This window comes from Schistocerca americana, chromosome 2 (genome assembly GCF_021461395.2).
Source record: "Schistocerca americana isolate TAMUIC-IGC-003095 chromosome 2, iqSchAmer2.1, whole genome shotgun sequence".
NCBI lineage: Eukaryota > Metazoa > Arthropoda > Insecta > Orthoptera > Acrididae > Schistocerca > Schistocerca americana.
Window position 1 is genome coordinate 480,493,078 of NC_060120.1, and position 27,005 is coordinate 480,520,082.

General features: G+C 37.2%; 1 protein-coding gene across 3 annotated transcripts in view; it reads left to right on the forward strand.

Annotated features, from left to right (window-relative positions):
* LOC124596370 (cleavage and polyadenylation specificity factor subunit 1) overlaps positions 1-27,005 on the forward strand; it is a 299,255-nt gene that overhangs the window by 235,996 nt on the left and 36,254 nt on the right. For all 3 annotated transcript variants that reach the window (XM_047135481.1, XM_047135482.1, XM_047135483.1), the window contains one exon: positions 8,008-8,097. In XM_047135481.1, the coding sequence (XP_046991437.1) occupies positions 8,008-8,097 (90 nt within the window). The remainder of the gene's footprint in view (positions 1-8,007; positions 8,098-27,005) is intronic.

Genomic DNA, 27,005 nt, shown 5'->3' on the forward strand with positions numbered 1-27,005 from the left:
ACTTGTTATCAATCCCATCAAACGGAAGCAATGGTTAGCATTTTAAAAAAAACTGTAAATACGAGGGTTGGAATTTTAATAGTGGCAACTATTTATTTACAGCTCATACAAAATAGATACATGTTTCAAAGTTTTACTGACCTTCAAAGTAGTCACCAGCATTGTGTATAATCCGTTGCCAGCAATGTGGAGGTCATAGGATACTTATGGCAGTGCCAGTTTTTTTGACAATTTGAGCAGTGCGGTCTGTTGCCCTACGAATATGTAGCAGTTCTGAAGCGAATGCCATGAAGTGTTTCCTTCCATTTAGAAACAGAGTTGAATTTACAAAGGCTTAAGTCAGTGGAATTCAGTAGGTGGTGTAGCACGTAGCAGCCCCATCCGTCAAACAAATCAGTAACAGCTTGCACTGTGTGTGCTTGAGCATTGTCCTGCAAAATGATGGTCAGGCCCTGCAGAAAGTGTCATCACTTCTGTCTCTAAGCTGGTCGTAGGTTGTGTTCCAAAAATGAACAGCATAGAGACAGAAGTGACGACACTTTCTGCAGGACCTGACCATCATTTTGCAGGACAACGCTCAAGCACATACAGTGCAAGCTATTACTGATTTGTTTGACTGATGGGGCTGCTGCGTGCTATACCACCTACTGCACTCCCCTGACTTAAGCCCTCGTAAGTTCAACTCGAAAGGAAAGAAACACTTCACGGCATTCGCTTCAGAACTGCTACAAATTCGTCAGGCAAAAGACCACGCCGCTCGAACTGTCAACACAACTTGTACTGCTAAGAGTATCCTACGACTTCCACATCACTGGCAATGGGTTGTACACAATGCTGGTGACTACTTTGAATGTCAGTAAAACTTTAAAACGCATATTTGTTTTGTACGAGCTGTAAATTTATAGTTGCCACTATTGAAGTTCTAACCCTTGTATGTAAACTATTGGCTTTAAATCTGTGCATGCTTTGATATCCTATTGCAAAGTATTGTCAACTCCTATTTTCTTTATTTTTCTTTCTTTTCTAAAAAATATTCTGTTTATTTCAGAGACCTTCTCAATAAAATTTTAAAAAGCATTAAAATATTACTGCCAAATATCATCATTTTAACAACTGTATTTTGCGTAAGAAGCCTAAGAATATTTGTACAGAGTTTACATTCATTAATTTTACTATAGATTGGAATGTTTTATTGCGTTCACACAAATAAAATAGCCTTTCATTCATGACAAATTATTTCAGAAAGGTTCGAGAACAGTGTGACATCTATGTAATTTTGTATGTCTTGTGGTTCAGCTTTCTGTTTGAAGGTTATCATTAGCAGTTTTAGATTTGTTAGGAATATTCCTGTGCTAAATGAAACATTCGTGATATTAGTTAGCAGAAACTCTTCGTTGTTTGACCTTTTCTTAATGCGACCATATCTGAGATACCATCTGAACGACGGGATTATTCTTGTCTTTCAAGTGCACTTATTTTCTTTGATTTTTTTTATTTCTTACTATGTTTAATGACAGGATGTTTTCATTATGTTGAGGTGAGTGGATATAAATGGGCAATATATTGATTTTGGGGGTCTTTTACACCATTGTTTTGTATTCCAATTAATTTTTAATCAGTCTTCGCAGTGTGCCTGTATATAATGTTCACAAAAATGTTAGTAATCTGTGTGGTGTCTTCAACAGTTTCCCCTTCACTTGTGCCTACATTATTATTAATAACTTTACAAATAATTTTGATTTGTTACGTTTACATATTTAACATTCGAGTCATCTATTAGTTTTTTTTTTTTTTTTTTTTTTTTTCTTTCTTTCTTTCTAATAGTTCAATTTTCCTGTAGCTTCCTTCATGTGGTTTCAAAGCTGCAATTTATTTTACTGCTGTATTTACCTCAGTAAGAGCCCCTGATTATCTTCTTATGTCCTGTGTTATCCATATATTACTTTTTACATGAACTTTTATTGCCTTCACTGGGTATGCAACATCAAAACAGCATTTAAAATTACATGAAAATGACTTGTTCTTTGTTCACATAATCATGTATTGAATTTTCCCTAGCTACTCTTTTTTTTTAGCAAGCAATTGAAAATTCTAATGTTTATTATCAGCCTCTTAATTATACAATTGTCATTGGTCTTATGAATATTATTAAGCACAAAATTAATTGTCTTGTGGTCTGTTGCATTATTGTTCTCCACTTCACTGTCATAATCACGTCTTTGTTTGCCAGTAAATATCTGCCCATTTATTGTTCCACTCCCCCGATTGCACTTGGTGGTCTCTTGTACATTTGGTTGCAGGTTATGAGATTACTAATGTAAGTACTTGATCCCTTTTAGTATTTGAATTTTGATATTGAATTTGGAGTCAATTTTGATTGAGTATGAAGTTAAGTTAAATGTACTTCCAGATTTTCTAAAAAGAACATCCAAGACACCAGCCTCTATGTCTACATACATAGTCTGCAAGCTGCTAAACAATGATTGGCAGAGGGTACTTTCTATCAGTATTATTGATCTTCTGTCTTATTCCAGTCAATACTGAATCAGGAAAAATGGCTGCTTATAGGCATTTGCACATTCCCTAATCTCTCTCTTCCTGTTCTCGTAATTTCTGTACAAAGTATACTATGATGATAGTCGCAAGGGTTATGTAAATTTGCCACAGCATCTCACAAGAACTAAGTCGTCTTTCTTCCAACAATTCCTGTTTAAGTTCTTTTGTATGGGCTACACAGAATTGCTACAATCCTAATTGTGTGTCTTTGAATTCATTTGATTTTCATTGCTATACTTACTTGATAAGGACTCCAAATACTGGAACAATACTCTATAGTTTGTAGCACTAGTATCTTGTATGTGATGTTCCTTACAGATACATTTTACTGACTGGGAATCCTTCTTCCTCAATGTTATGGGCATTATCTTGCATTTGTCTACATTGAAAGAGAACTGTCATTCATTACATCAAGTGGAACTTGTGTTCAAGCTGTTCTGCATTTTGTTACATTTCTCCAGTGATGATAATTTCCTGTAGGCAATAGCAGTGTCATTATCACCAGTAAGTTTGGGGGGGGGGGGGGGGGGTGATCTTTCTGAATAGAACATCAGCCATGCATACTACAACCATTTATGTTGAGTTGATGAGGAAGGTCCAGGAATCTGGTTACTGATCTCTCACACCACGGTGTTGATTGGATCCATTTTTTGTAGCTTGGTAGGTGGTAAAACTTGGTTTTAATTTACCACACTACTGGTTTCACACCTTACATCTGCATCTTCAGGTGCAACATATATATTTAATTATTGGGATATAATTATGAACTGTATTGCAAATTTGTGCTATTATATAAAGATTATTTGAAGACTTATACTCACAAAAATTATTACATTAATTCATCACAGGTGCACCCAACATTCTAACGAAGGCTGCTTGGGAAGGTGGTCCAGGTAATATTCTCTACCAATGTTGCTGTGTCTATTGGAAAAAGAAACAGTGCTGAAGCCTACAACTGATTTCAAAGATAAAGCTCAAACATAGTTATCAATGGAAACAGTTTTGTACAGTTAACTGTATTGTAAAGGAGTGACCTGGCATTTTTAGTCACATGTACATTGTGATAAGCAACCACATGATAGTTATTATTTACCTGGGCAGTCAGTGTTTCCTGGTGGAGTGAAGGCAGGGCCTATTCTTGCAAGCTGGCTTTCCGTGTCTAGTTTGAGATAGTAAGAAAGCAATCTGGTTAGTTTATTCTGCTTTGTACCTATGGTCTTGCACTATTTCCACCGTTAACTATGTTTGAGCTATATCTTTGAAATAGGTTTTAGCCTTCAGCACTGTTTCTTTTTCTTACAGATTCTTGCATGTGCATTGAATGAGCAGTGTAGCAGTTCGATCTACCCAACAACATTAGTAGAGGATATTATATAAATCTTCCCAAGTAGCTTTCGTTTGACTATTTTTTTTTTAATGTTGACAATATTTTTTGAATGCCAATGCCTTGACTTACACTTAAAGTAGTAAAGGAGTTTTGCTATCTGGGGAGCAAAATAACTGATGATGGTCGAAGTAGAGAGGATATAAAATGTAGACTGGCAATGGCAAGAAAAGCGTTTCTGAAGAAGAGAAATTTGTTAACATCGAGTATAGATTTCAGTGTCAGGAAGTCGTTTTTGAAAGTATTTGTATGGAGTGTAGCCATGTATGGAAGTGAAACATGGACAATAATTAGTTTGGACAAGAAGAGAATAGAAGCTTTCGAAATGTGGTGCTACAGAAGAATGCTGAAGATTAGATTGGTAGATCATATAACTAATGAGGAGGTATTGAATAGGATTGGGGAGAAGAGGAGTTTGTGGCATAACTTGACAAGAAGAAGGGATCGGTTGGTAGGACATGTTCTGAGACATCAAGGGATCACCAATTTAGTATTAGAGGGCACCGTGCAGGGTAAAAATCGTAGAGGGAGACCAAGAGATGTATACACTAAACAGATACAGAAGGATGTAGGTTGCAGTAGGTACTTGGAGATGAAGCTTGCACAGGATAGAGTAGCATGGGGAGCTGCATCAAACGAGTCTCAGGACTGAAGACCACAACAACAACAATGCCTTGACTAAGGCTATTGGGTTCATCTGAGATGCATTAATGTAAAAATGGTTGTGAGTGTAAGTCTTCAAATAATCATAATAACACAAATCTGCAGTGCAGTTATAATTATATTTCAGTTCTTAAATATGTAGGATGCACCAGAGTATATGGCTGTAAGTTGTGAAACTGGTAGCGTGGTCAATTAAAAGCAAGTTTTTACCAGTAGTCATTGTTGTTTTTGTTCATCACTTCCCTTAAGGACATTTATAACAGTGTGTGGTGAATAAGTCTTAGAAAGTGACAAAGTGCAATCAATTTTACTGCTAAGCAACAGCACCGCATTTAATTGTTGCACTCACCCGCCACCCCCCCCACCCCCACCCCCCATGGCAGTACTTCAAACAAAACTTTAACCCTAATCCCTTTCTCCACCTGAGTATTGAATACACAGAATTTTACGAGAAAAATATTTTCACACTATCAACCAGACTGGAATGTGAAAGTGCTTATTTTGAATGTTACAGATGATTTTTAGTGATCACAACACGAAATTTTCGTGTTTATTGGAATCCACCAAAGAACTGTGTTGGTCCATCTACCATCCATTTACGTGGATACAAATTCATCCTACATTCATTTCATTCTCATTACAACCATGATTACGTCTGTCTCAAACAGGCTCTTCCTTGTTCATTTGTTGGATTTTTTAAAATGTTCTAGCAGTTCTCAAAATGCATATCTTCACTGCTCGCTGAGCAGCCCACTGTTTCTGATCAGTCTTTGTTTTAAAAGTCCATGTCTCATTCCTGCATGTCGAAACAAGTAATAAACATTAATTGTAAACTTTCCTTTTTAGACCATTGGAAAATTCATTTTCAAAATGTAATTAACTCTGTGATGATTGAGAGAAAAATATCCCAGGTGTTGGTATTGATAAGAATCATTTCATGGGGAACAAATATGGATGGACTGCTTACTGACCCACACTACTGACAGTCATGTGAATCAGAGTCTGCTACTCCATGGAGCAAATGTATTGCAGGTGACGCAAAGACTGACTGCCAAATGGTAAAATTGACTAGGGACTTGATTCTGCTGCCGCATGATCAGTATGCAAACCGATTGTATTGATCCCAGCATCTGAAATTCAGACTGAGACTGCAGCTATCATCTCGCAAAAATTGATAGATTTACCAATAGAGAGGTTCTCAAAGGCCATACTGATTTGTGAATCCATGTAACAGTTTTTCGGCCCAGGTAAAAGACTATTGGGAATGGTGGAAAGATATAACTCTGGCAGTGACTTTAGGCTACTACAGTCTGCTGAAAATTATTTTAGGATCGACACTTCGGCAGGATAGCATGCTGGTGCGGAGCAGTCTTGCACGTAACTCCGTGTAATTTTACATTTCAGTCAACACTCAAACTATTCAGTGTGCAAAGATGGAACTGACATCAGTGTCTGGAAGAGCTGCACTGTGTTTTCCATTTCATTTTAATTGTGGCTACAAATTTTAACACAATATGCAGCAGTATTACAAATATGCATTTCCTGGTAACTACAAAATTTTGAATTGTGGGGAAACTTTTTTGGTATTTAATTTAGATAAACACATTACATGTATGAAATTGGAAGAATACATCATATTTTCATCTGTCTCGAGCCAGAATTCTCTTAAAGATCTGAACATAAGATAAATTGAGTTAATGATGCTACACTCCCATGTCAAAACTTGAGCATTCCACCTGTTTGGTTTGATGAAGAAAAACAGTGTCTTAGGTTTATAACTAATCTGTTATTACATTTTCTGACCATACTTTATAATTATTTATATCAAAACAGGAAACTTATCAGTTTGGAAGAAAGAAGAATAGTGATAACAAAATACACTACCTCAGTATTTGAGCAGTTATGATGCAGACAATGAGAACAATTTTTTTATGTGGTCAACATTAAGTTCCTAATAGGAATTTCATCTTCGCTCAGTTTCAGATAACAACCTTCTGAGTAATAATTGAAACTTACAATTTCTTCTGTACAAGATCTTACACTGTGCACACCTAATATTCAGTGAAATCCACTTGGGCATTTTTGTGTGATGGAAATCGGGAAAAGGGAAGGGGGCATTGACAGCCTAGTAATGTTACTCACGTTGCTGTGATCCACACTGTCACTGTTGTCATTTGATTATTGTTGTTATTGAATTATGTGTCATTTGCTACAATGATTTTTTTAAATACCTCCATTACATCAGTTATTTTCTGTGATATGCTGCATATTATTGACAGTGTTTAGAGATCACTTCCCCATCAACTTTGTAACTGAGTACTTCAACTGCAGACAGCACTTTCTTTTTTTAAGCAATCGCTGCTACAATGTAACCTTTAATTACGGTCTGTATTAGCTGTGCCGGGAATGAAAAAATGACTGCCTAGTGACTGTATGCCAGTATGTTTTTACCAGCTTGTCGATTTTGTGTGAGGTAACCATGGTTTATAAAGAGATATCAGATCCATAAGATTCACGATTTTGAAGTTATCACTTACTTCAATGCTGAAGCAAGTCATCTCTCCCTTTCAGTTTGCCTTAGTAGGCGTCTTGCCAGCAACAATAGAATGTTTGGGAGAAATATCAAGATGATGTAGGAATGTAACAAGTACCTTGTAAGGCAGTGCCCTGGCCAAGAGAACAATGCTGAACATTTCCACTGAATGACATTCGACAATCTTGCTTCTGACAGTGTTTAGTATTACACGTTAAACAATGGTAATGAGAAATAAAGTATTAACTCAGCAACTGTGAGATGTAGAAACAAACAAAAACTTGGTGCCCATAAATGATCTCACAGGACAGTAACCCACTTGAAACTGCAGCATAGCGCAAGCAGGAAGCATTATTAAAGTGATGGAGCTGAACATTGGTAATTTGTAATGTTCGTTTGTCTATCCTAAAGCAATTTTGAGCACCATCTAGGCATGTTCAGCTACTTTTGTCTCGGTATCTTCCTACATAGAGTTTTGCTAAATAGCTGATAACGTGGACTTTAGAGATACAACTGCTTCTAATACTTTCTATTTAGGGACAGTGAAGTGCAGAACTCTAGGATCCATAGACAGGTTAGTGGAGTTGGAATAACAATTTAAGTAAGGTCAAATAAGATATACTTTCATTATTGGAAGTGTGTGAGGTTTCTCAATGTAGTAACACTGTGTTTTATAATTTGTTTTAAACCTTATGTGAGTACATGTAGTACAATGATGTACATTATCTGTGTTACTTGCTGCTGAAAATAAATAATTTTAAGAACTCCGTGAGTGTGTTGTAATTTATGTGTTTTCAGTTCAGTATGTAATCATCAGCACATGATACACATTTAATATGCAAATTTTAAAATTTTTTCTTCTTATTTGCAGGAACTTACAATTGAGGAGCGGAATGAGAGGTTTCCTTTGCCACTGCAAGAAAGGTTCAGCATTCTCCTCTTCTCTCCTGTTTCCTGGGAGGTAAATTCTCTTGCTAATAACTGTTAAACATTCATTATCTAATTTAAATATTAGATATGAAAATGGAATAAATGAAGTGCACACAAATTTAGTACATGAGGAAAAGAATGGCTGGAATACTACAAAGAATTATAAACAAGTCTATAAGAAGGCAATGATAATAAGCATGGGTGCAACAGGATTTACTGTTTAGACCCGCTGATACTGCTGAAAACTCTGTGAATAATAGTGAAACCCCAGGTCATGGTTTCAGAATAGTGTTTTCATATTGAAGCAATTAATTCAGACGTGATGAAAGTTAAGTTTAAAAGCCCGTGTTTTTTTATTTACTACACAAAAGTTCATATTTACTAGCTTTCGGATATAATGAAAGAGGAGGGCTATTCACATAATTTAATATAAGTAGTAAGGATATTATTTATATTTCTTACAATCTCAAATGCAACTAAGGGGTGAGACATAGCTGCCCCTTGTCACAGACAGATTTTGGACTTCATGGTCTGTCCTGAAGATGATGATATCTTGTATGCATCTAAAAACATATTGGGAAATAACAGGAGGGGGAAGGAAAGATTAGCAGAGCACCTTACAGAGAGTGTAAGGGGGTCCACAAGCGTACAAGACAAAATTCCTGTGATTAATGGAATGGAGGGAGCACATTTTGTAGGTTCAACCCACGTTACAGACAGAGAGTATTGAAAGAAATTAGAGCAGTACGAGATCATAATTTTTGTAACAGTTCCCAGAAAAGGAAAAAAAGTGTTTGATCAGAACATTAGAGGGCTGGAAAACAAGATAGATGAGCTTATTGTATGCTTAGATGATGTGGAAAATTCTGAAGGGGTAGATGTTCTGTGCCTCTCTGAACCCCATGTAACCACAAATATGGAGAAGTTAAATATCAGGGATTATAGACATCCATCATTTGCACGTAGAGTTAACAAGGAAAAAGGAGGAGTTGCAACATGTGCAAAAGTTAGACACGACATCAAAACTGTTGAAATAAACAGTTTTTGTGTTGATCAGAACCTATAGGCATGTGCTTGTGAGTTGTTACTGCAGAATACTTCTCTGATAATTGTTACAGTCTACAGATCCCCTCTAGGAAGCTTTCAGCTATTTATAAGAAATGTAGAAGCATTATTGAACTACCTGTCAGACAGGAAAAAACAGCTAGTAGTTTGTGGATATTTCAGTGTAGATTTCTTAAAAGGTACGGACAGGAAAATGCACTAGAATTATTATTTGGGTGTTTCAATCTAATTTAAGAACTCAGTTTTCCAACTTGTGTGCAGCAAAATAGTAGGACACTGATTGATAACATTTTTATAGACAATGCTCAGGTTGAAACAATTCGTGTGTACCCAATTGCTAACGGGCTATCTGATCATGATGCACAATTAATGGAAATAAAGAGTATGGCAGTTTACAACCTGGACGCAAGTTCATGTAAACTAATGAGGCTTATTAATGAGAACAGGATACAGTGTTTTAATAAGAGTAAGCTAGAAGGGTTGGTACGGGATGAGGCGTTTGTAGAAAGAGATACAGTTGTCAAATTCAATTTATTCCATAGTAAATTTGTGTCAGTATTTGAAAGTTGCTTTCCTAAAATATTATCCAAAAGAACCATCAAAAAAGTAAGTCATGGGTAATGAAGGGAATTAAAATCTCATGGAAGAGGAAGTGGGAAATTTATTCAAAAAACAGAGTAAGTCAAGAACAGACATTACTTTCATACTACTAAAATGCTGTAGTATTTTAAGGAAAGTCATTAAAATGTCCATAAGTATACATGTCCTGACAGGAATAAATAATGCAATTAATACGATTAAAACTATATGAGACATTGACAAACGAAAGACAGGACAGTCAGTCAGTGTACAAGATTCTGTAACAATTAAAATAAATGACCTAGTAAAGAGGAGATCAGAGAGATCAACAACCACCTTAAGAATAATAAGGCAGCTGGAGAGGATTTTCAGTAGTGGCAAATCTACTAAAGCTAGCAAATAATGAAACTCTAGATGTGCTAGTCCAACTTTTTGAGGAGATCTGGAGAAGTGGTATGATACCAACTGAATGGCAGTCAGCTTTAATCCATCCTCTACACAAAAAAGGCGATAAAAAGAATGTCAATAACTATATGGGCATCTCATTAGTATCTGTTCCATATAACATTCTCTCCAAAGTGATACAGAACAGAATAGAAGGTCATCTTGACCAACTGATTGGGGAATGTCAAGCTGGTTTCCAAAAGGGCCGTTCTTGTGCAGAACAGATCTTTAACCTGAAGAATATCATCAGGTACAAAAAAACTTGAGGAAATAACTGTATGGTCATGTTTGTTGATTTTCAGACGGCATATGACTCCATCGACCGACAGGCATTAATGAGTATTTTGGAAGAGTTTGGGTGGATGATACATCAACAAAGCTCATCAAACAAACTCTTACTAACACAGTGTCAAAAATAAAATTTATGGGTGAGATATCAAAACCTTTTACAATCAGAATGGGCGTAAGACAAGGAGATGGACTATCCCTACTCCTTTTCAACTGCGTCTAGGGAAAGATCATTCGAGAGTGGAGAAAGTTGTTAGCCCAAGAAGAAACAAATGAAGAGCAGTTCAGACTTGTTCCTAAAAACAAAGGGGTGTACATTGACTTCTTGGCCCTTGCTGACTACCTACCCATTTTTGCTAACAACGTAGACTCAGCAGTGCACAAGATCAATAGACTGTCAGAAATTGCTGTAAAAGTTGGACTCCAGATCTCTAGTCAAAAGACAAAATATATGATGAACATCTGTGATGGACCTGAATGGATGATTAACAATCTGGGAAAAATTGGATGAGTTAAGAATTTCATTTATCTCGTGAAGTCATCCAAGAGAATGGATTAGGAGGAGAAGCAATTAATGTCAGGATGGGCAAGTTAGACCAAGCATACCCACTGGCAAAGAATACCTATAACAAAAAGTCTATGAGTATGGGGGCCAAGTTCCGACATTATAATACAGTTGTAAAACCTGAGGGCTTATATGCATCTGAAACTTTGACCATGAATAGACAAGCTCAAGCTGAGTGGCTGTAAAAGCAAGTGTGTAGGATATTGAGGAAAATCTTAGGTAATGATGATGGCAGGAAAATCCTTGACCTCACCAGGAATCGAACCTGGGACCCCGTGCGTGGGAAGCGAAACGCTACGGCAAGACGACGAGCAGTGGACCCCTAGGTAATAGATGGTTTGATGGACAATGGCGTATGAGAGCAAATGAGGACTTGTACAGCAAGGCAGAAGCCATCACAGCATCCATTAAGAAGAGATGATTATTATTTTACAGTCACCTCATGAGGATGGATGGTGATCGAGTAAAAAAAAAAATATGGAGTTTCATCCGATCGAAGAAAACAAGTCCAATATGGTTCGAAGAATGTGAAAAGGATCTTGGGCAGATTGGTATCTCAGAGAGAGAAATTCCTGACCGGAACAAATTTAGAAGATTGGTTAACAACTACCAAGGTTTTAAAATGGCATCAACGTCCAAAGACAGAGAGGACCATTGTCCGAAGAGTATAAACAGGCACTTCTTGGTGGGCTCAGAAGATACTGACAGGAAGTCAAAGCTGGAACACGGACAAGACCTGGACACTAGAGTGAAATTGGTTGTTACCACGCAGTCCATAGAGGCTCAGCTCGATAAAATAATTCACAAGTTGCAAGTACTTTTAACAATTACTTTCTGAGAACATTAGTAAATATAGGATTAAATGGTTCATTTGAAGAAGCAAGAGAGTATATTAAAATGTCATTCCACAAAGCTTTAAGCAACTAGAAGTAGCTCCAACTTACTTCACGGAAACTAATACAGTTATAAAAATTCTAAAACACAAAAGCACTTGGGGTTTAGTATTTCAAACAGAATTTTGAAAATTTGTTCCAACTTAACAAGTAATGTCCTCAGTGATATATGCAATTGTTAAACCACTTAATAACAAAGATGACAAGACACATTAAACAATTATAATTTAGATCAATTTAAAATAAGCTAATTTTGTACACATATATTTACAGACTACTAGTTAGAGACAATCATTAGATTTACTCCTGGTATACAATAGCTTTTTTTTTTACAAATAACTTATTATATAATGTAATGCCACATTGTTCACTTATATCTCACTATCAGTCACTGCACACACACTATACACACATTGTTTAATAACACTTCACTCACTACACACACACACACACACACACACACACACACACACACACACTGGTGATCTCAAGGTCATTTTCTGCATATTTGTATAACATTTTTTATCAAACCCCTACTCTCTTTTAGCTAAGTAATCTTTCAATGTATGAAAGGTATTGCATAACAGGTACTTTTTAGCTGCCTTTTTAAATAAGTATATTTTTGCAATTTCTTTAATCTCTTTTAGTAATTTATTGTACAGTTTTATTCCTTGGTAGAAAATGCTGTTTTGAGTTTTATGTTTATTTTTTCTTAGTAAATGTAAGTTGAGGTTATCTCTTGTTGCATGGTCATGGACAGAGCTGTTTGTGCAGTAATTACCAATGTTATTTTTGATATGTACAACTGACTGGTAAATGTATTCACATGGAGCAATTAAATTCCCCAGCGTTCTGAACAGATCTTTACAATGAACTCGAGTAGTATTTTTGATTATTATTCTTATGGGTCTTTTCTGGAGTTTGGAAATTGTGTTCATATTCTGTGCATTTGTTCCCCAAAAAGAAATGCCATAGCTAAGAATTGAGTGTTCATGTGAATAATATGTAACTAAAAGACACTGCATGTTACACACTGATGATAGGATTGTAAGGGCATAACATGCCGATGACATTCCGTTTGCAAGTACCTTTGTGTGTTCACACCACTTCAACTGAGAATCAGTATTCATTCCTAGAAATTTTGCATTTGTTACACAGTCTATAGAGGTGCCATCTACATTTGGCATTAGTTTTCTTTATGTTCAATATCAGTTTATTACTTATTGACCAATGAGAAACTTCCTTGAGAGTTTCATTTGCTTTCTCGGCAAGGAGTTCTCTTGTTTTGTCAGTGACTATAATATTGTTGTCATCAGCGAAAAGGATTTTTTTACCATGAGTAACACTATTGGGAAAGTCATTGATGTATATCAGGAACAGTATTGGTCCTAATATGCCACCTTGCGGAACCCCTATATTAATGTATTTTGGTTCTGATGAGTGTTTTACTAAATGTTTAGATCTATTTGAAGTATGTGTTATCTCTACTCTTTGTACCATATCTGTTAGGTATGATCAAAACCAGTCATTAGCTACCCCTCTTATTCCTAATGCTTCTAATTTATTTAATAAAATCGTGTGGTCGACTGTATCACACACCTTAGAAAGATCCAAAAATATGCCTGTTACTCACTCATCTTTATCAAGAGCAGCAAATACAACTTTTGTGAATTCTACTATGGCTGATGTATTTTTGCCATTTTGGAAACCAAACTGTGATTTGCTTAAAAGATTGTTTTTATTCAAGTAATTCATTAATCTGTCTTTCATAATAGCTTCTATTATTTTTGGAAATGCTGACAGCAGGGAAATGAGCCAGTAATTTTCTGTCTTCTGCATTACCTTTCTTAAACAAAGGCACAACTCTTGCCTGTTTTAACTGCTCTGGAAATGTACCTGATGTGAAGGCTTCATTTATTATATTTGTTAAGGGGCCTTGCATAATCCCTATGCCTTGTTTCAGTACATACATTGGTACTTCATCTAAGCCTACTGACTTTTTATTTTTTAGTTTTTGAATTGTTTTACTGACTTCATTCTCTGTGGTTGGAAGTAACATCATTGTATTTAGTGCAACATTATTTACAGGTGTTATATTTGTTTGGGGGAATTTTTGCTATAACTTCTCTGCAATACTTGAAAAATGTTTGTTTACATAGTTTGCTAAGTGCTGTGGATCATTTATTACTTTATCCCCTTCCCTTAGCAGTAAGTTATTCTGCGTTTGTTTGCCTCTCCCCTTTCCTTTTTTATAATATCCCAGACTACCTTGCTTTTATTCTCTGCATTATATATTATTTTGTCATTAAATGACTTTTTTGCAGCAATCAGCATATTTCTATAGATCCTTTTGTATCTATTATAGAAATTTAAGAATTCGGGATCATTGCGAATCTTTTTCATGGAACTGAGGTGTTTAAGGACTTCTTAATAACTGCTGTTATTCATCTGTTTTTGTGAGATGTTGATACAGGCATGCATACTTTTGGAAATGCCTTTTCAAAATTCAATTTAAACAATGTGGAGAATTTAGAGAATTTCATATTCCCATTTTTTTTCTTATACACTTCATCCCAGCTTTGTTTTTCTAGTTCTTTTGAAAAATCTTTTATTTTGATTTCTGATAGATGACGTTTGTATGCTAGTAGTTTAGGGTATGATTCAATGCCTGACTTTACTACTGTTATTTGACTGAGTTGGTCTGATAGTCCGAGATCTTTTACAGCTACATCACATTTTTCCCTGTCCATATTTGTGGTCACATGGTCAATTACTGATGAAGTCGTCGTCGTAACCCTTGTTGCACTATTGACCAATAGTGAAATGCCAAAACTTTGAAGGATGTTAATGAAGGTGCTGCTGGATTCATTTATGATGATAAGTGTTGATGTTAATGTCCCTCACAGAGAATTATGTTGACCTTTGTACTTTAAGTTTTATCTAGAACTTCTGTTAACTTATTGAAAAAAGTGTCCACACTGGGAGATCCATACACACACAAAATGATTAATTTCTTGGTGATATCAAGCCCTGTTAATTCAATAGCTGATATTTCAAAGTGTTTGTCTTCACTTACAGTACTGAGGTCATGTCTTGATTTGAACTGTGTTCCTTATCTGATATAAATGCATGATCCTCCACCCTTAGTTCTGCAGTAAGAGTTTGTCTTTTCATACAATGATAATACTACATGTTGGATTTCTGTGTCTCTACAGCAGTGCTCAGTAATACAAACTACTGTGCAGTTCAAAGATTGGAGCTCAACTTCTGATACGTGTATTTTATTTTTTTATTGATTGCATGTTTTGTTGGAAGATTGTTAAGTCTGTGAAATGACCCATGTTACTCTTTCCAATGGTTTGTTTTTCTTTGTGACATCTTACTTAACATATCACAGTTAGGATTCCAGAAAGGTTGCTTGACTGAGAATGCTGTTTATGTATTCACTCAACAAACTGTACAAGCCTTAAATTATATCACGTGTTAGTATTTTTTGTAATCTCTCCTAGGCCTTTGACTGTGTAGATGCCTGCACATGCATGTGTTTAATGTGTAACTATCTGAAGATTAATTGTTATGTGCCAGTTATTGTTCTGTGCTGTATTGAGTAGAAAGTTGTCACACACTTTGCGAATTTCGAGAAGGCAGAGCTAGAGGAGGAACGTTTTTTTTGGGATCCCTCCTAGGCCTTTGGATGTGTTGATTATAGTACTATCTTAGAACAACTCAAGTGCTATGCAGTTAATGGCTTTACAAGTAGCTGGTTTGAATCATACATTTTGTATACTCTGCCTACTGCAACAACTGACCTATTTTACTGCCCAAATATCAATACCGTATTTACTCAAATCTAAGCCGCACCTGAAAAATGAGACTAAAAAACACCCGAATCTAAGCCACACCTGAAATTTGAGACTCGAAATTCAAGGGGAGAGAAAAGTTTTAGGCCGCACCTCCAGATCGAAACAAAGTTGGTCTATTGTAATATGAAACACAATTTAGGTCGAATGAACGACAATACAGCTGCAGTAGTTTGGTTCAAGTCGTAAGCTTAGCAGTTAAGCTTTTCCAGGTAGCCATTGCTATGCGTCAGGTGCTCCGTCCGTATTTATACGGGTACCCTTCCTTTTTCACGTGCTTCGTCTGGTTTGAGTTGATTGCTTATTTTTCTTTGATCTGATAAGTGCCGTTCTCTTTGTTATAGGTGTTTACATCACTCTAAGCTGAAAATGAATTACTGTACTGTGTCATACATTGTTTGTCGCATTCTGATAATGAGTGTTTACAACCTGTCGCCGCTCGTAGCATGGCTTGCTTTTGTGCACGCTACCGCCACTTATAATTAAAAAAAAGGAAAGAGAGGAGTCGTCTCATTAGCGAAACAAAGGCAAGAGACTGCTATTTCTTGTTACTTACACTGCTGCTTTCTTTGATAATGATCAACAAGAACCAAATAATAGACTGCGTATGATAGAAGATGTTCTGAACGAGAGTTTAGCGAAAATTTTTCTCCGCAGACGCATCTTTAGTACATTACATTCTGCACAGAAATTAGTCATCTCAGATTTAAAAATCTAGTCAATTGCCGTGCTTCATTTCTGACTGTATCACTATTAGGCATAAGAATAATACGAATATAAACATGACATGATATGTATATACTTCCGCATTTGCTGTTGTCTCACTCTAGTTTTGTAGTTTATTAGGCAGACAGGATTTAAATAAGATAGCAGCAAACATGAAAGAATACATGACAAAATGTTTATATTCGTATTATTCTTATGGTGAAGAGAATACTGTGTGTGATTCACAATTCATAAAAGTTCCTATTAGCAACCATCTCTTCTGAGAGGTAGGAAAAAATTCAGAACGTAGAGTTGGCCATGTTGACAGACATCCCAAACAGTCTTGTCAGTCGGATTTTCGTAGTACATTGAAATACTGCTACATTCGAAGATGAGCAATATGGAATTTGTATTTACTTCGTTGGGTAACGTATGAAAATTCAGTGGTCGAAACTCGAGGCGGAGAGAAAAGCTCTTCTTCCACCTCTTTTTTTTTACTGATGCAGAGGTTTTGGCGCCAGTTATTATCTTTGTGCCTGTGTAGCGCTACATATATTCGACGGCAGAAGTTAGTTGTGGCGGCACCTACCAACATTTTTCAGAACTTCCGTTTACTTTGCACTCGATTCTAAGGTGCAGGCGGTTTTTTGGATTACAAAAACCGGAAAAAAGTGCGGCTTAGATTCGAGTAAATACGGTACTTGTGTACTGCTATTACTGTCTTATTTCCTGATCGATGTAATTCCCGCAGCAGCATCTGATTTAAATAGCCCTTTTCATCTTTTTCTTTCATGTATAGCCGCTATGGACTATGGTTATTTCAACTGTTTCTCACTTCTTTTCTTCCTCGTTTCTTGATGTTTCATTCTTTTGTTGAAATGGCTCTGATCTTCTTCTTGGTTTTCCAGGAAAACCTCTGGAGTCTTATAATTCCTTTCGTAGTGCTGTCTTTCCTCAATATCTTGTGGAGTAATTGGGAGTTGATCCATGTTCCTTCCAGTTTCTTTGCACTGTACTGTGTGTTATCCATTTTCAATTTAGCAATGTAACTGAACAGTCTTTTTGTCAGTCTGTTGGGATTCATCCTTTAGATGTGGCCGTAGAAAGTGATTCTCCATTTCCTGATCGTGTGTATAATTTTTTAAATATGTTTGTAAAGTTCACTATTATGATGTTTTCTTTATTGTATTTGCTCTTTAAGTGGTCCCAAAATTTTCGTCAATATTTTAGAGTCCATTCTGTTCAACAGCTTTTCTAAGTTCAATTTTGTCAGCAAACCTCATAATTTTTGTATCTTCTCTTGATGTCTTTATTAGCTGAGTATCTAATGTTTCCCAGGTATGTATTTATTTCAGTCTTCTATTAGTCCATTCCCCCCCCCCCCCCCCCCCCACACATCTCTGTCCAACTCCTCCTCTTCCCTTTCTCTGTCCATCCCCTCCTCCTCCCCCGTATCTGTGTCTATCTTCTCCTTCCTCCTCTCTGTCCATCTTCTCCTACTTCCTTCTCTCTCCACATTATCACTTCTACCCCAGTAGTAGGTTCGTGGTTCTTACCCCATAGTTTTTCCTTCCAGATAGTAAGTAGTGTTTGTACTAAGTGTGGCTGAAGTCAACCCAGGGGTTTATGAGGAGCTTTTTCCCATGGCGTTGCCTGGATATGCACATGTCTCTATATTTAATATAATAGAGGGAAACATTCCACGCGGGAAAAATATATTTAAAAATAAAGATGATGTGACTTACCATACAAAAGCGCTGGCAGGTTGATAGAAACACAAACAGACACATACATACACACAAAATTCAAGCTTTCGCAACAAACTGTTGCCTCATCAGGAAAGAGGGAAGGAGAGGGAAAGACGAAAGGAAGTGGGTTTTAAGGGAGAGGGTAAGGAGTCATTCCAATCCCGGGAGTGGAAAGACTTACCTTAGGGGGAAAAAGGACGGGTATACACTCGCGCGCACACACACACATATCCATCCACACATATACAGACACGAGCAGACATATTTAAAGACAAAGAGTTTGCCCAGAGGGCATCTGGAAAATTTTTTCTGGTCTGCCCAAGCTGCCAGCTTCATACATGCATGGAGCATTCATCGTAGTGGGGAGTAGTCTCCACATGATTCGCGTTTACATTTATTTTCTTATGTCATCATTGCTGCACATGCACAGTAATGCCTGTCTTCTGGCATTCTCTGGCAAATTCTCAAACAAACCTATTTCTAATAGATGCTGGGGAAGTATGTGAAAATGTGTGATGAATTTCTTAAATCCCAGAGCTTTTGACTCATTCAAAACTTAACACTTTGAGGACATGCCACTTAAACAATTTTGGGCCCAGGATACCAGACATTTATGTCATCATTTAAAATTTTGCTGGCACATTTGTGTGTGACACATCATAAAGGATACCACATGCAAAAAAGACCAAAATTATGCGTGAAAGCTTAGTTTTTCTTGTATATGTACCGAGCGAGGTGGCGCAGTGGCTAGCACACTGGACTCGCATTCGGGAGGACGACGGTTCAATCCCGTCTCCAGCCATCCTGATTTAGGTTTTCCGTGATTTCCCTAACTCGTTTCAGGCAAATGCCGGGATGGTTCCTTTGAAAGGGCATGGCCGATTTCCTTCCCAGTCCTTCCCTAACCCGAGCTTGCGCTCCGTCTCTAATGACCTCGTTGTCGACGGGACGTTAAACACTAACCACCACCATCTTGTATATGTATATTAATTTAAACCCTGAATTTTTCCTATTTGTGCATTCTTACTACTTAACAGTGATGTTGCTAATGGCTGACATCATTACGTGTCATATGCACTGAATATCAGATATTGTTTGTTGACAAAAAAAAGTGACATGAATTATGATTGGCTGACAGAAGCGCATCGAAATCTCGATTTCGGTGCTTCGGAAACTAACATGCTGTGTTTGTTGGAATTCATATTTATACTTTCTTAGTATGGAAATATGCAGTGTACACGTTGCTGCACATCAAAGATCTTTGCAAAACGTGTTATTTTTTTACTGGGCTTCAGTTCCTAAAGTGCAGGGAAGTTCTACATCAGAGTACAAAACCTTTACAATTCAAATGATAGATAAGTTTTACAGTTCCGAGGGAAAGTAAACTGTCACTTAACATGGAGTAAGTGTATTTTCAGGAAACTATATATTTTCATTTGGGAAAACATGTATTTTTTACACGGGAAATCCAGAAAAAATCAAAGTTTTTTCCTTGTCAGCATACACACTCTGTATTAAACTGCAGAACATTACAAGGGGCAAATGTGGACAATCACCATAATTTATTTGTTATTAACTGCTGATTAAAACTGAAAAAATGGAGAACCGTAGAGAAATAATAATATGGGACATGATTAATTTAAAAGAACTGGATGTGGTTTAGAGTTGCAAAGGAAGCATTAGGCAATTTTTGACTGAAACACAGGAAAGAAATAAATTGGAGCAAATGGGTAGCTTAGAGAAATGAAATAGTGAAGGTTGCAGAAGATATGCAAAAAGACAAGGTCCAGTAGAAATTCTTGGAAAACATATGAGTTATTGAATTTAATTTATGAAAAACGGCATATGGAAATGCAACAAATGAAGTAGGCAAAAAGGGATACAGATTTCTAAAACAATGAGATTGACAGAAAGTGCAATATTTTTAAGCAGGGGTGGTTAGACAACAAATACAAGGCTGTAAAAGCATGCATGTCTAGTAGAGTGACAAATGCCACTATATAAAAATTAGAGAGACTAGGTCCCTGATGAAGATGATATTTCCTTAGGATAATTGAGATCCATGGGAGAGCCAGCCATGATAAAATTATTCCACTTGAGGTACAAAATGTATGAAACACAAAACAACACACACTTCAAGAAGAATGTAATAACTCCAATACAAAGGAAGTGCTGACAGTTGTGAATATCACCAAACTATAAATTTAATAAGCCATGGTTGCAGAACACAGAAACAGATTATTTACAGGGGAATGGAAAAATTAGTAGAAGCTGGCCTTGAGGAAGATCAGTTTGGGTTTTGGAGAAATGTAAGAACATGGAAGTCAGTACTAAGTATACAACTTATCTTAGAATACAGGTTGAAGAAAAGGAAACCTGTGTGTATATAGTGTGTCTAGATGTAGAGAAAACTTTTCACAGTGTTGACTGGAATAAACTCTCTGAAATTGTGAAGGTACAGAGGTAAAACATATGGAGCAAGGACATCTTCAACTTGTACAGAAACCAGACATCGGTTATAAGAGATGAGGGACATGAAAAGGAAACAATAGTTGAGAAAGGAGTGAGAAAAGAGTTTAGTCTACTCCCCGATATTATTCAGTCTGCACACTGGTCAAGCACTAAAGGAAACCAAGGAGAAATTTGTCAGTGGAGGAGAAATAAAAATTTTGAGGTTTACTTATAGCATTGTAATTCTTTCAGAAATGCCAGAGAATGCGGAATAGCAGTTGAACAGAATGGATAGTGTCTTGAAAAGATTAAAAGATGAGCATCAACAAAAGTAAAACAAGGGTAAGGGAATGTAGTAGAATTAAATTAGGTAATGCCGACGGAAGTAGGTTAGGATAATAGAATTAACTCAGGTGATGCTGAAGGAAGTGGATTAAGAAATGAGACATTAAAAGTAGCAGATGAGCTTTGCTATTTGAGTATCAAAATAAGTGATGATGACAAAAGTCAAAAGGATATAAAATGCCGACTGGCTCTAGAATGAAAAGCACTACTGAAAAGTAGCAATTTGTTAAAATAGAATAGTTTTTAGGGAATCTTTGCATAAGGTATTTGTTGGAGTGTAGTCTTGTACCAAAAAGACAAGAAAAGAAAAAAATGTTATGAAATGTGTTGCTGCAGGAGTCTGATGTTATCAAATGCACCATCAAAATGAAATAGCTGAAATTATGGTATGTGTAAAGATATCAAAAAATGTTGTAAACAAACACACACACACACACACACACACACACACACACACACACACACACACACACCATTACAGACAGTTGCACAAATTTAATGTGAATACCTGTCATTATACATGTATCACATTATCTCATACATTTTCGTGTTAGTGTTAAGTGCACAAATTGACAGTCCATTGCAGTTTTCAGCATACTGTCTTACCAAAGTCATATAATAAGCTGACATTTGAATCAGCCGATGTATGGCTGTGAGAGCAGGTCATGAGTTGTGCTTGGATAGCTCAGTCAGTAATGCACTTGCCTGTGAAAGGCAAAGGTTCTAGTTTCAGTTCCCAGTCAAGAACACAGTTTTTAATCTGCCAGAAAGTTTGAGATAAACTCACACTCTGCTACAGAGTGAAAATTCATTCTAAAGACATCTCCAAATGTTTGTCCATGATTGTGCATAAAACTGTTAAATTAACAGTTACAACATACAGGGTGTTTCAAAAATGACCGGTATATTTGAAACGGCAATAAAAACTAAACGAGCAGCGATAGAAATACACCGTTTGTTGCAATATGCTTGGGACAACAGTACATTTTCAGGCAGACAAACTTTCGAAATTACAGTAGCTACAATTTTCAACAACAGATGGCGCTGCGGTCTGGGAAACTCTATAGTACGATATTTTCCACATATCCACCATGCGTAGCAATAATATGGCGTAGTCTCTGAATGAAATTACCCGAAACCTTTGACAACGTGTCTGGCGGAATGGCTTCACATGCAGATGAGATGTACTGCTTCAGCTGTTCAATTGTTTCTGGATTCTGGCGGTACACCTGGTCTTTCAAGTGTCCCCACAGAAAGAAGTCACAGGGGCTCATGTCTGGCGAATAGGGAGGCCAATCCACGCCGCCTCCTGTATGTTTCGGATAGCCCAAAGCAATCACACGATCATCGAAATATTCATTCAGGAAATTAAAGATGTCGGCCGTGCGATGTGGCCGGGCACCATCTTGCATAAACCACGAGGTGTTCGCAGTGTCGTCTAAGGCAGTTTGTACCGCCACAAATTCACGAAGAATGTCCAGATAGCGTGATGCAGTAATCGTTTCGGATCTGAAAAATGAGCCAATGATTCCTTTGGAAGAAATGGCGGCCCAGACCAGCACTTTTTGAGGATGCAGGGACGATGGGACTGCAACATGGGACTTTTCGGTTCCCCATATGCGCCAGTTCTGTTTATTGACGAAGCCATCCAGGTAAAAATAAGCTTCGTCAGTAAACCAAATGCTGCCCACATGCATATCGCCGCCATCAATCCTGTGCACTATATCGTTAGCGAATGTCTCTCGTGCAGCAATGGTAGCGGCGCTGAGGGGTTGCCGCGTTTGAATTTTGTATGGATAGAGGTGTAAACTCTGGCGCATGAGACGATACGTGGACGTTGGCGTCATTTGGACCGCAGCTGCAACACGGCGAACGGAAACCCGAGGCCGCTGTTGGATCACCTGCTGCACTAGCTGCGCGTTGCCCTCTGTGGTTGCCGTATGCGGTCGCCCTACCTTTCCAGCACGTTCATCCGTCACGTTCCCAGTCCGTTGAAATTTTTCAAACAGATCCTTTATTGTATCGCTTTTCGGTCCTTTGGTTACATTAAACCTCCGTTGAAAACTTCGTCTTGTTGCAACAACACTGTGTTCTAGGCGGTGGAATTCCAACACCAGAAAAATCCTCTGTTTTAAGGAATAAACCATGTTGTCTACAGCACACTTGCACGTTTTGAACAGCACATGCTTACAGCAGAAAGACGACGTACAGAATGGTGCACCCACAGACTGCGTTGTCTTCTATATCTTTCACATCACTTTCAGCGCCATCTGTTGTTGAAAATTGTAACTACTGTAATTTCGAAAGTTTGTCTGCCTGAAAATGTACTGTTGTCCCAAGCATATTGCAACAAACGGTGTATTTCTATCGCTGCTCGTTTAGTTTTTATTGCCGTTTCAAATATACCGGTCATTTTTGAAACACCCCGTAACAAGTCTAGAGAGAAACTCTTGGCTGGAACTGAACATAACAAGCAGTCAGTGTTTGTTGAGTGGTTGAGGTATAGTTTCCGCTCAGCAAGTGCAACCTGGACGTGCTTACAATGGAAGACTGTAACTTGATGAGTCTTGGGAGAAGCCTGAGGCTGTACAGGAACATAACAAATAGTGAAGTGGGTTTTGAGTCAAAGCAAATGTGAACAAAAAATTATTAGGTTGGAAATGGTTTCCACTGAGCAGCTATGAAAAGCATCTACAGACAATGAGAGGATTAGTGCGAGCTGGTGGGTTTTGTCAACATGGCATTTATAGGGAGTCACAGGTCTGCCTTCTGGACTGCAGTTATTTGTACCCTAAGTAGTGTATACCGCTGGCTAATGGTAGACATAGCACACACTTTCATAACCTGAAATGAGGCTAAGAAGACTGGTACAATAAATGCAAGAGCATTAAGTCAATCAACAGAATGCAATACATCATCATAAAAATTATCAACTGCAATCATAAGTGTATTTTCCATCAAGCCATTCACCCTACTACAAATGTTTACCCTTATTGAGTGATAAATGATCGACAGTAATCGCGTCTGATAATGACATTGCACAATAGCCATCATCACGACAAACAATGAATATTACATTACTGTTAAATATTCTATAATATTAAGTTTATATGTCTAAGGGTATCAAAATTAGATTCCACTGAAAGTGAGAACAGTACTGTAATTAGCACTAGAACACGTCAGCATTATTACAAGCACAGAGAATATTTTCACAATTCAAAGTGTTGTTCTTTGTTATTGTTTACTGAGAACCAGCTTTGGATTCACATTCTTTTTGTGGAATTTATTTCCCTGTTGTTTCTTGTTAAAATCTCCCAACTCCTCATATATTTCCTGTTTCCTTCTTTCGTCTAAACTTTACCCAATATTATACCATGTTATGCTATTGTTGATTTGTTAATTAATGATGATGGTGATAATGGCAATAGTTATTGAGGTTATATTGTCATTTATTGTTTGTATAATATGACCATATTTGGGAAAAAAATCAGTTCAAATTGTGCCAACTCTATAATCTAATTTCCAAACTTACAACTCACACCCTCTGTACTTGGTATTATTTCATATTCATTAAGCAAGGTTGTGTGAATGACCCTTCCTTATTTTCAACATTAGTCGAAGCTTTGCTACTCTTTATTGTAGTGAAACTACCATTGAGAGCCAGAATAGTGTGTAGGACAGACGGTGGAATTTTCACTATTAGTTGAGTAGAGCTGTGACCTAGATAATCAAAACCTCTGTCATAAAACTCCAGTATGCAGATGATAATGTTGTTGTGGCTACCTCAGTTGAAGCCCTTCAAGCAATTTTGAACGTATTCAGTGAGGCGTACATGAGCATTAGTGTAGATGTCAACATCAGAAAACACACATTTTGCAGCAATTTTCACAGTCAAGATTCAACCATAACACTGAATGGTGAAGTCCTACAGATTGTTCAGTTCCCTGACCCTGGCAGTCACCTCTCGACTAATACAAATATTGATGCTGAAATGCAGTATTGCTTAAGATATGCTAGCACAGCTTTTGGCTGTCTGCAAGACAGGGTCTATGGCAACCAAGACCTCACCGGAGTAAGCTCTTTGTCTATCATACCATCATCATACCAACTCTCACTTACGAGTATGAAGCCTAGATCACCCATAGAAGACATCTGAAGCTCCTCGAGAAGTATATGATGTGTCTTGAGAATACTGAAAGTGGCATACAAACATCAGTATCCTGGAGGAAAAAAATGCTACAAGCATGGAGGCCATTATCATCAAACACCAATTCCAATGGGCCAATCATATTAGCTGTATACATGATGTGTATCTATCAAAACAAATAGCGTATTACCAATTCAAAAACTGGCAGTGAAAACAAGGAGGGCAACTGAAATGATTCTGAAATCACACTTTAAAAAATGCAAAATTGAGCCAGCAATTGAGAAACCACTGCTTCCAATCATTTTCATTTGACATAGTGTTGGACTGTTCACAATGCCTCACAGTATGTTGATTTTGTTCACACAGTGAACTGTCATTAGTCCTCTTTTTTTTCCTTTCTTCATAGTCTGTAATCATCATCGGTCTACAGTTAGTATGAAGTGATCTCAAAAGTTAAGATTAATGCTTTCTTCTTCTTCTTCTTTTTTTAAAAGAAATGCATTCATCACCTAATAAATTTCTAGTTGTACTGAATTATAAGGTGCACACACTTATCACTTTTATTGCTGATTCATTGAGACTTTAAGTGAAGTATTGTTGCAGTGTAAGATTGCATCCTACGTAATAGAAGTAAGTTGTCTCCTCAGATAAATAGCAGTGACAGCGAAAAAGCAGTTGAGTTCTCAGATCAATTAAAAGCAAGATACCTGTCTTTGCATGTAGATGAAACAAATGTGAAGTTCAGTGTAAAGTGTGTGAGAATTAATACGGGATATAAGTTTGCAATGGGTTTTTAAAGACATCTTAGCAGAGAAAAAACGAAAAGATGATACTAACCAGCCCTGCATCTGGCTCAGTGCTCAGTTTTGTGAGTAAAAAACATATGCCTGTAGTTAGAAATGTTCAAGCCACAAAAACCACACTGGCATACAATATCGGTTTTTACCACCATTTGTACGAATTGATGGATTGTACCAGAAACTTAAATAAGAAGCTATTTCCAAACTGTGAGTTCGCAGAAATTTATCTTGTGGAAGAACTAAAGCAGATCCATTGTAAATAATGTCATTGCACGACAAATGCATCACAGTACAGTGTCATTGCAACCTCGCACATGTTATTGTCAAAACTATGTCCTTCATAGTTCCATATTTTGGCACACCGACAAATGCTAGTAACCGGAAATGTTCCCAATTGTAATTCAACATTTTGATTACAAAAGCAGTGCTATTCAGACAGTGATGCTTAACTTAGAAAGGTGTCTGAAGGGAACTACAGAAAACATTTCCTGTTATGTTACAGATACTTTTAAAAAGGATAACCTTACTACTTCTCAGTTCATTGCTTTTGCTGGTGACAATTGTATGCAGCACTGAAATCTTACTTCCGCTCTAAAGGTCACACTGGACTCGCATTTGGGAGGATGACGGTTCAATCCCGCGTCCGGCCATCCTGATTTAGGTTTTCCATGATTCCCCTGTATCGCTCCAGGTAAATGCCGGGATCGTTCCTTTGAAAGGGCACGGCCGACTTCCTTCCCTGTCCTTCCCTAATCCGATGAGACCGATGACCTAGCTGTTTGGTCTCTTCCCGCAAACAACCCAACAAGCGGTAAGCTCTTAAGGTAGGAAATATGTGCCTTCAACAGTTAGATATTTTCTACAAGTGACATTTCAGAGAAATATCTTCTGCTTCTTTTCTCAGCCATGCACATTTTTTATCCAAAAATGTCTGTTGAAAAGGAAAACAATTCTATTGTATAAGTTCTTCATTCTTTGAAGTCAGATGAGCTCTGAATTCCTTTTCAGGAGATGGCTTGGAAAAAGTGTGTCAGGTGTACATAGAAAAT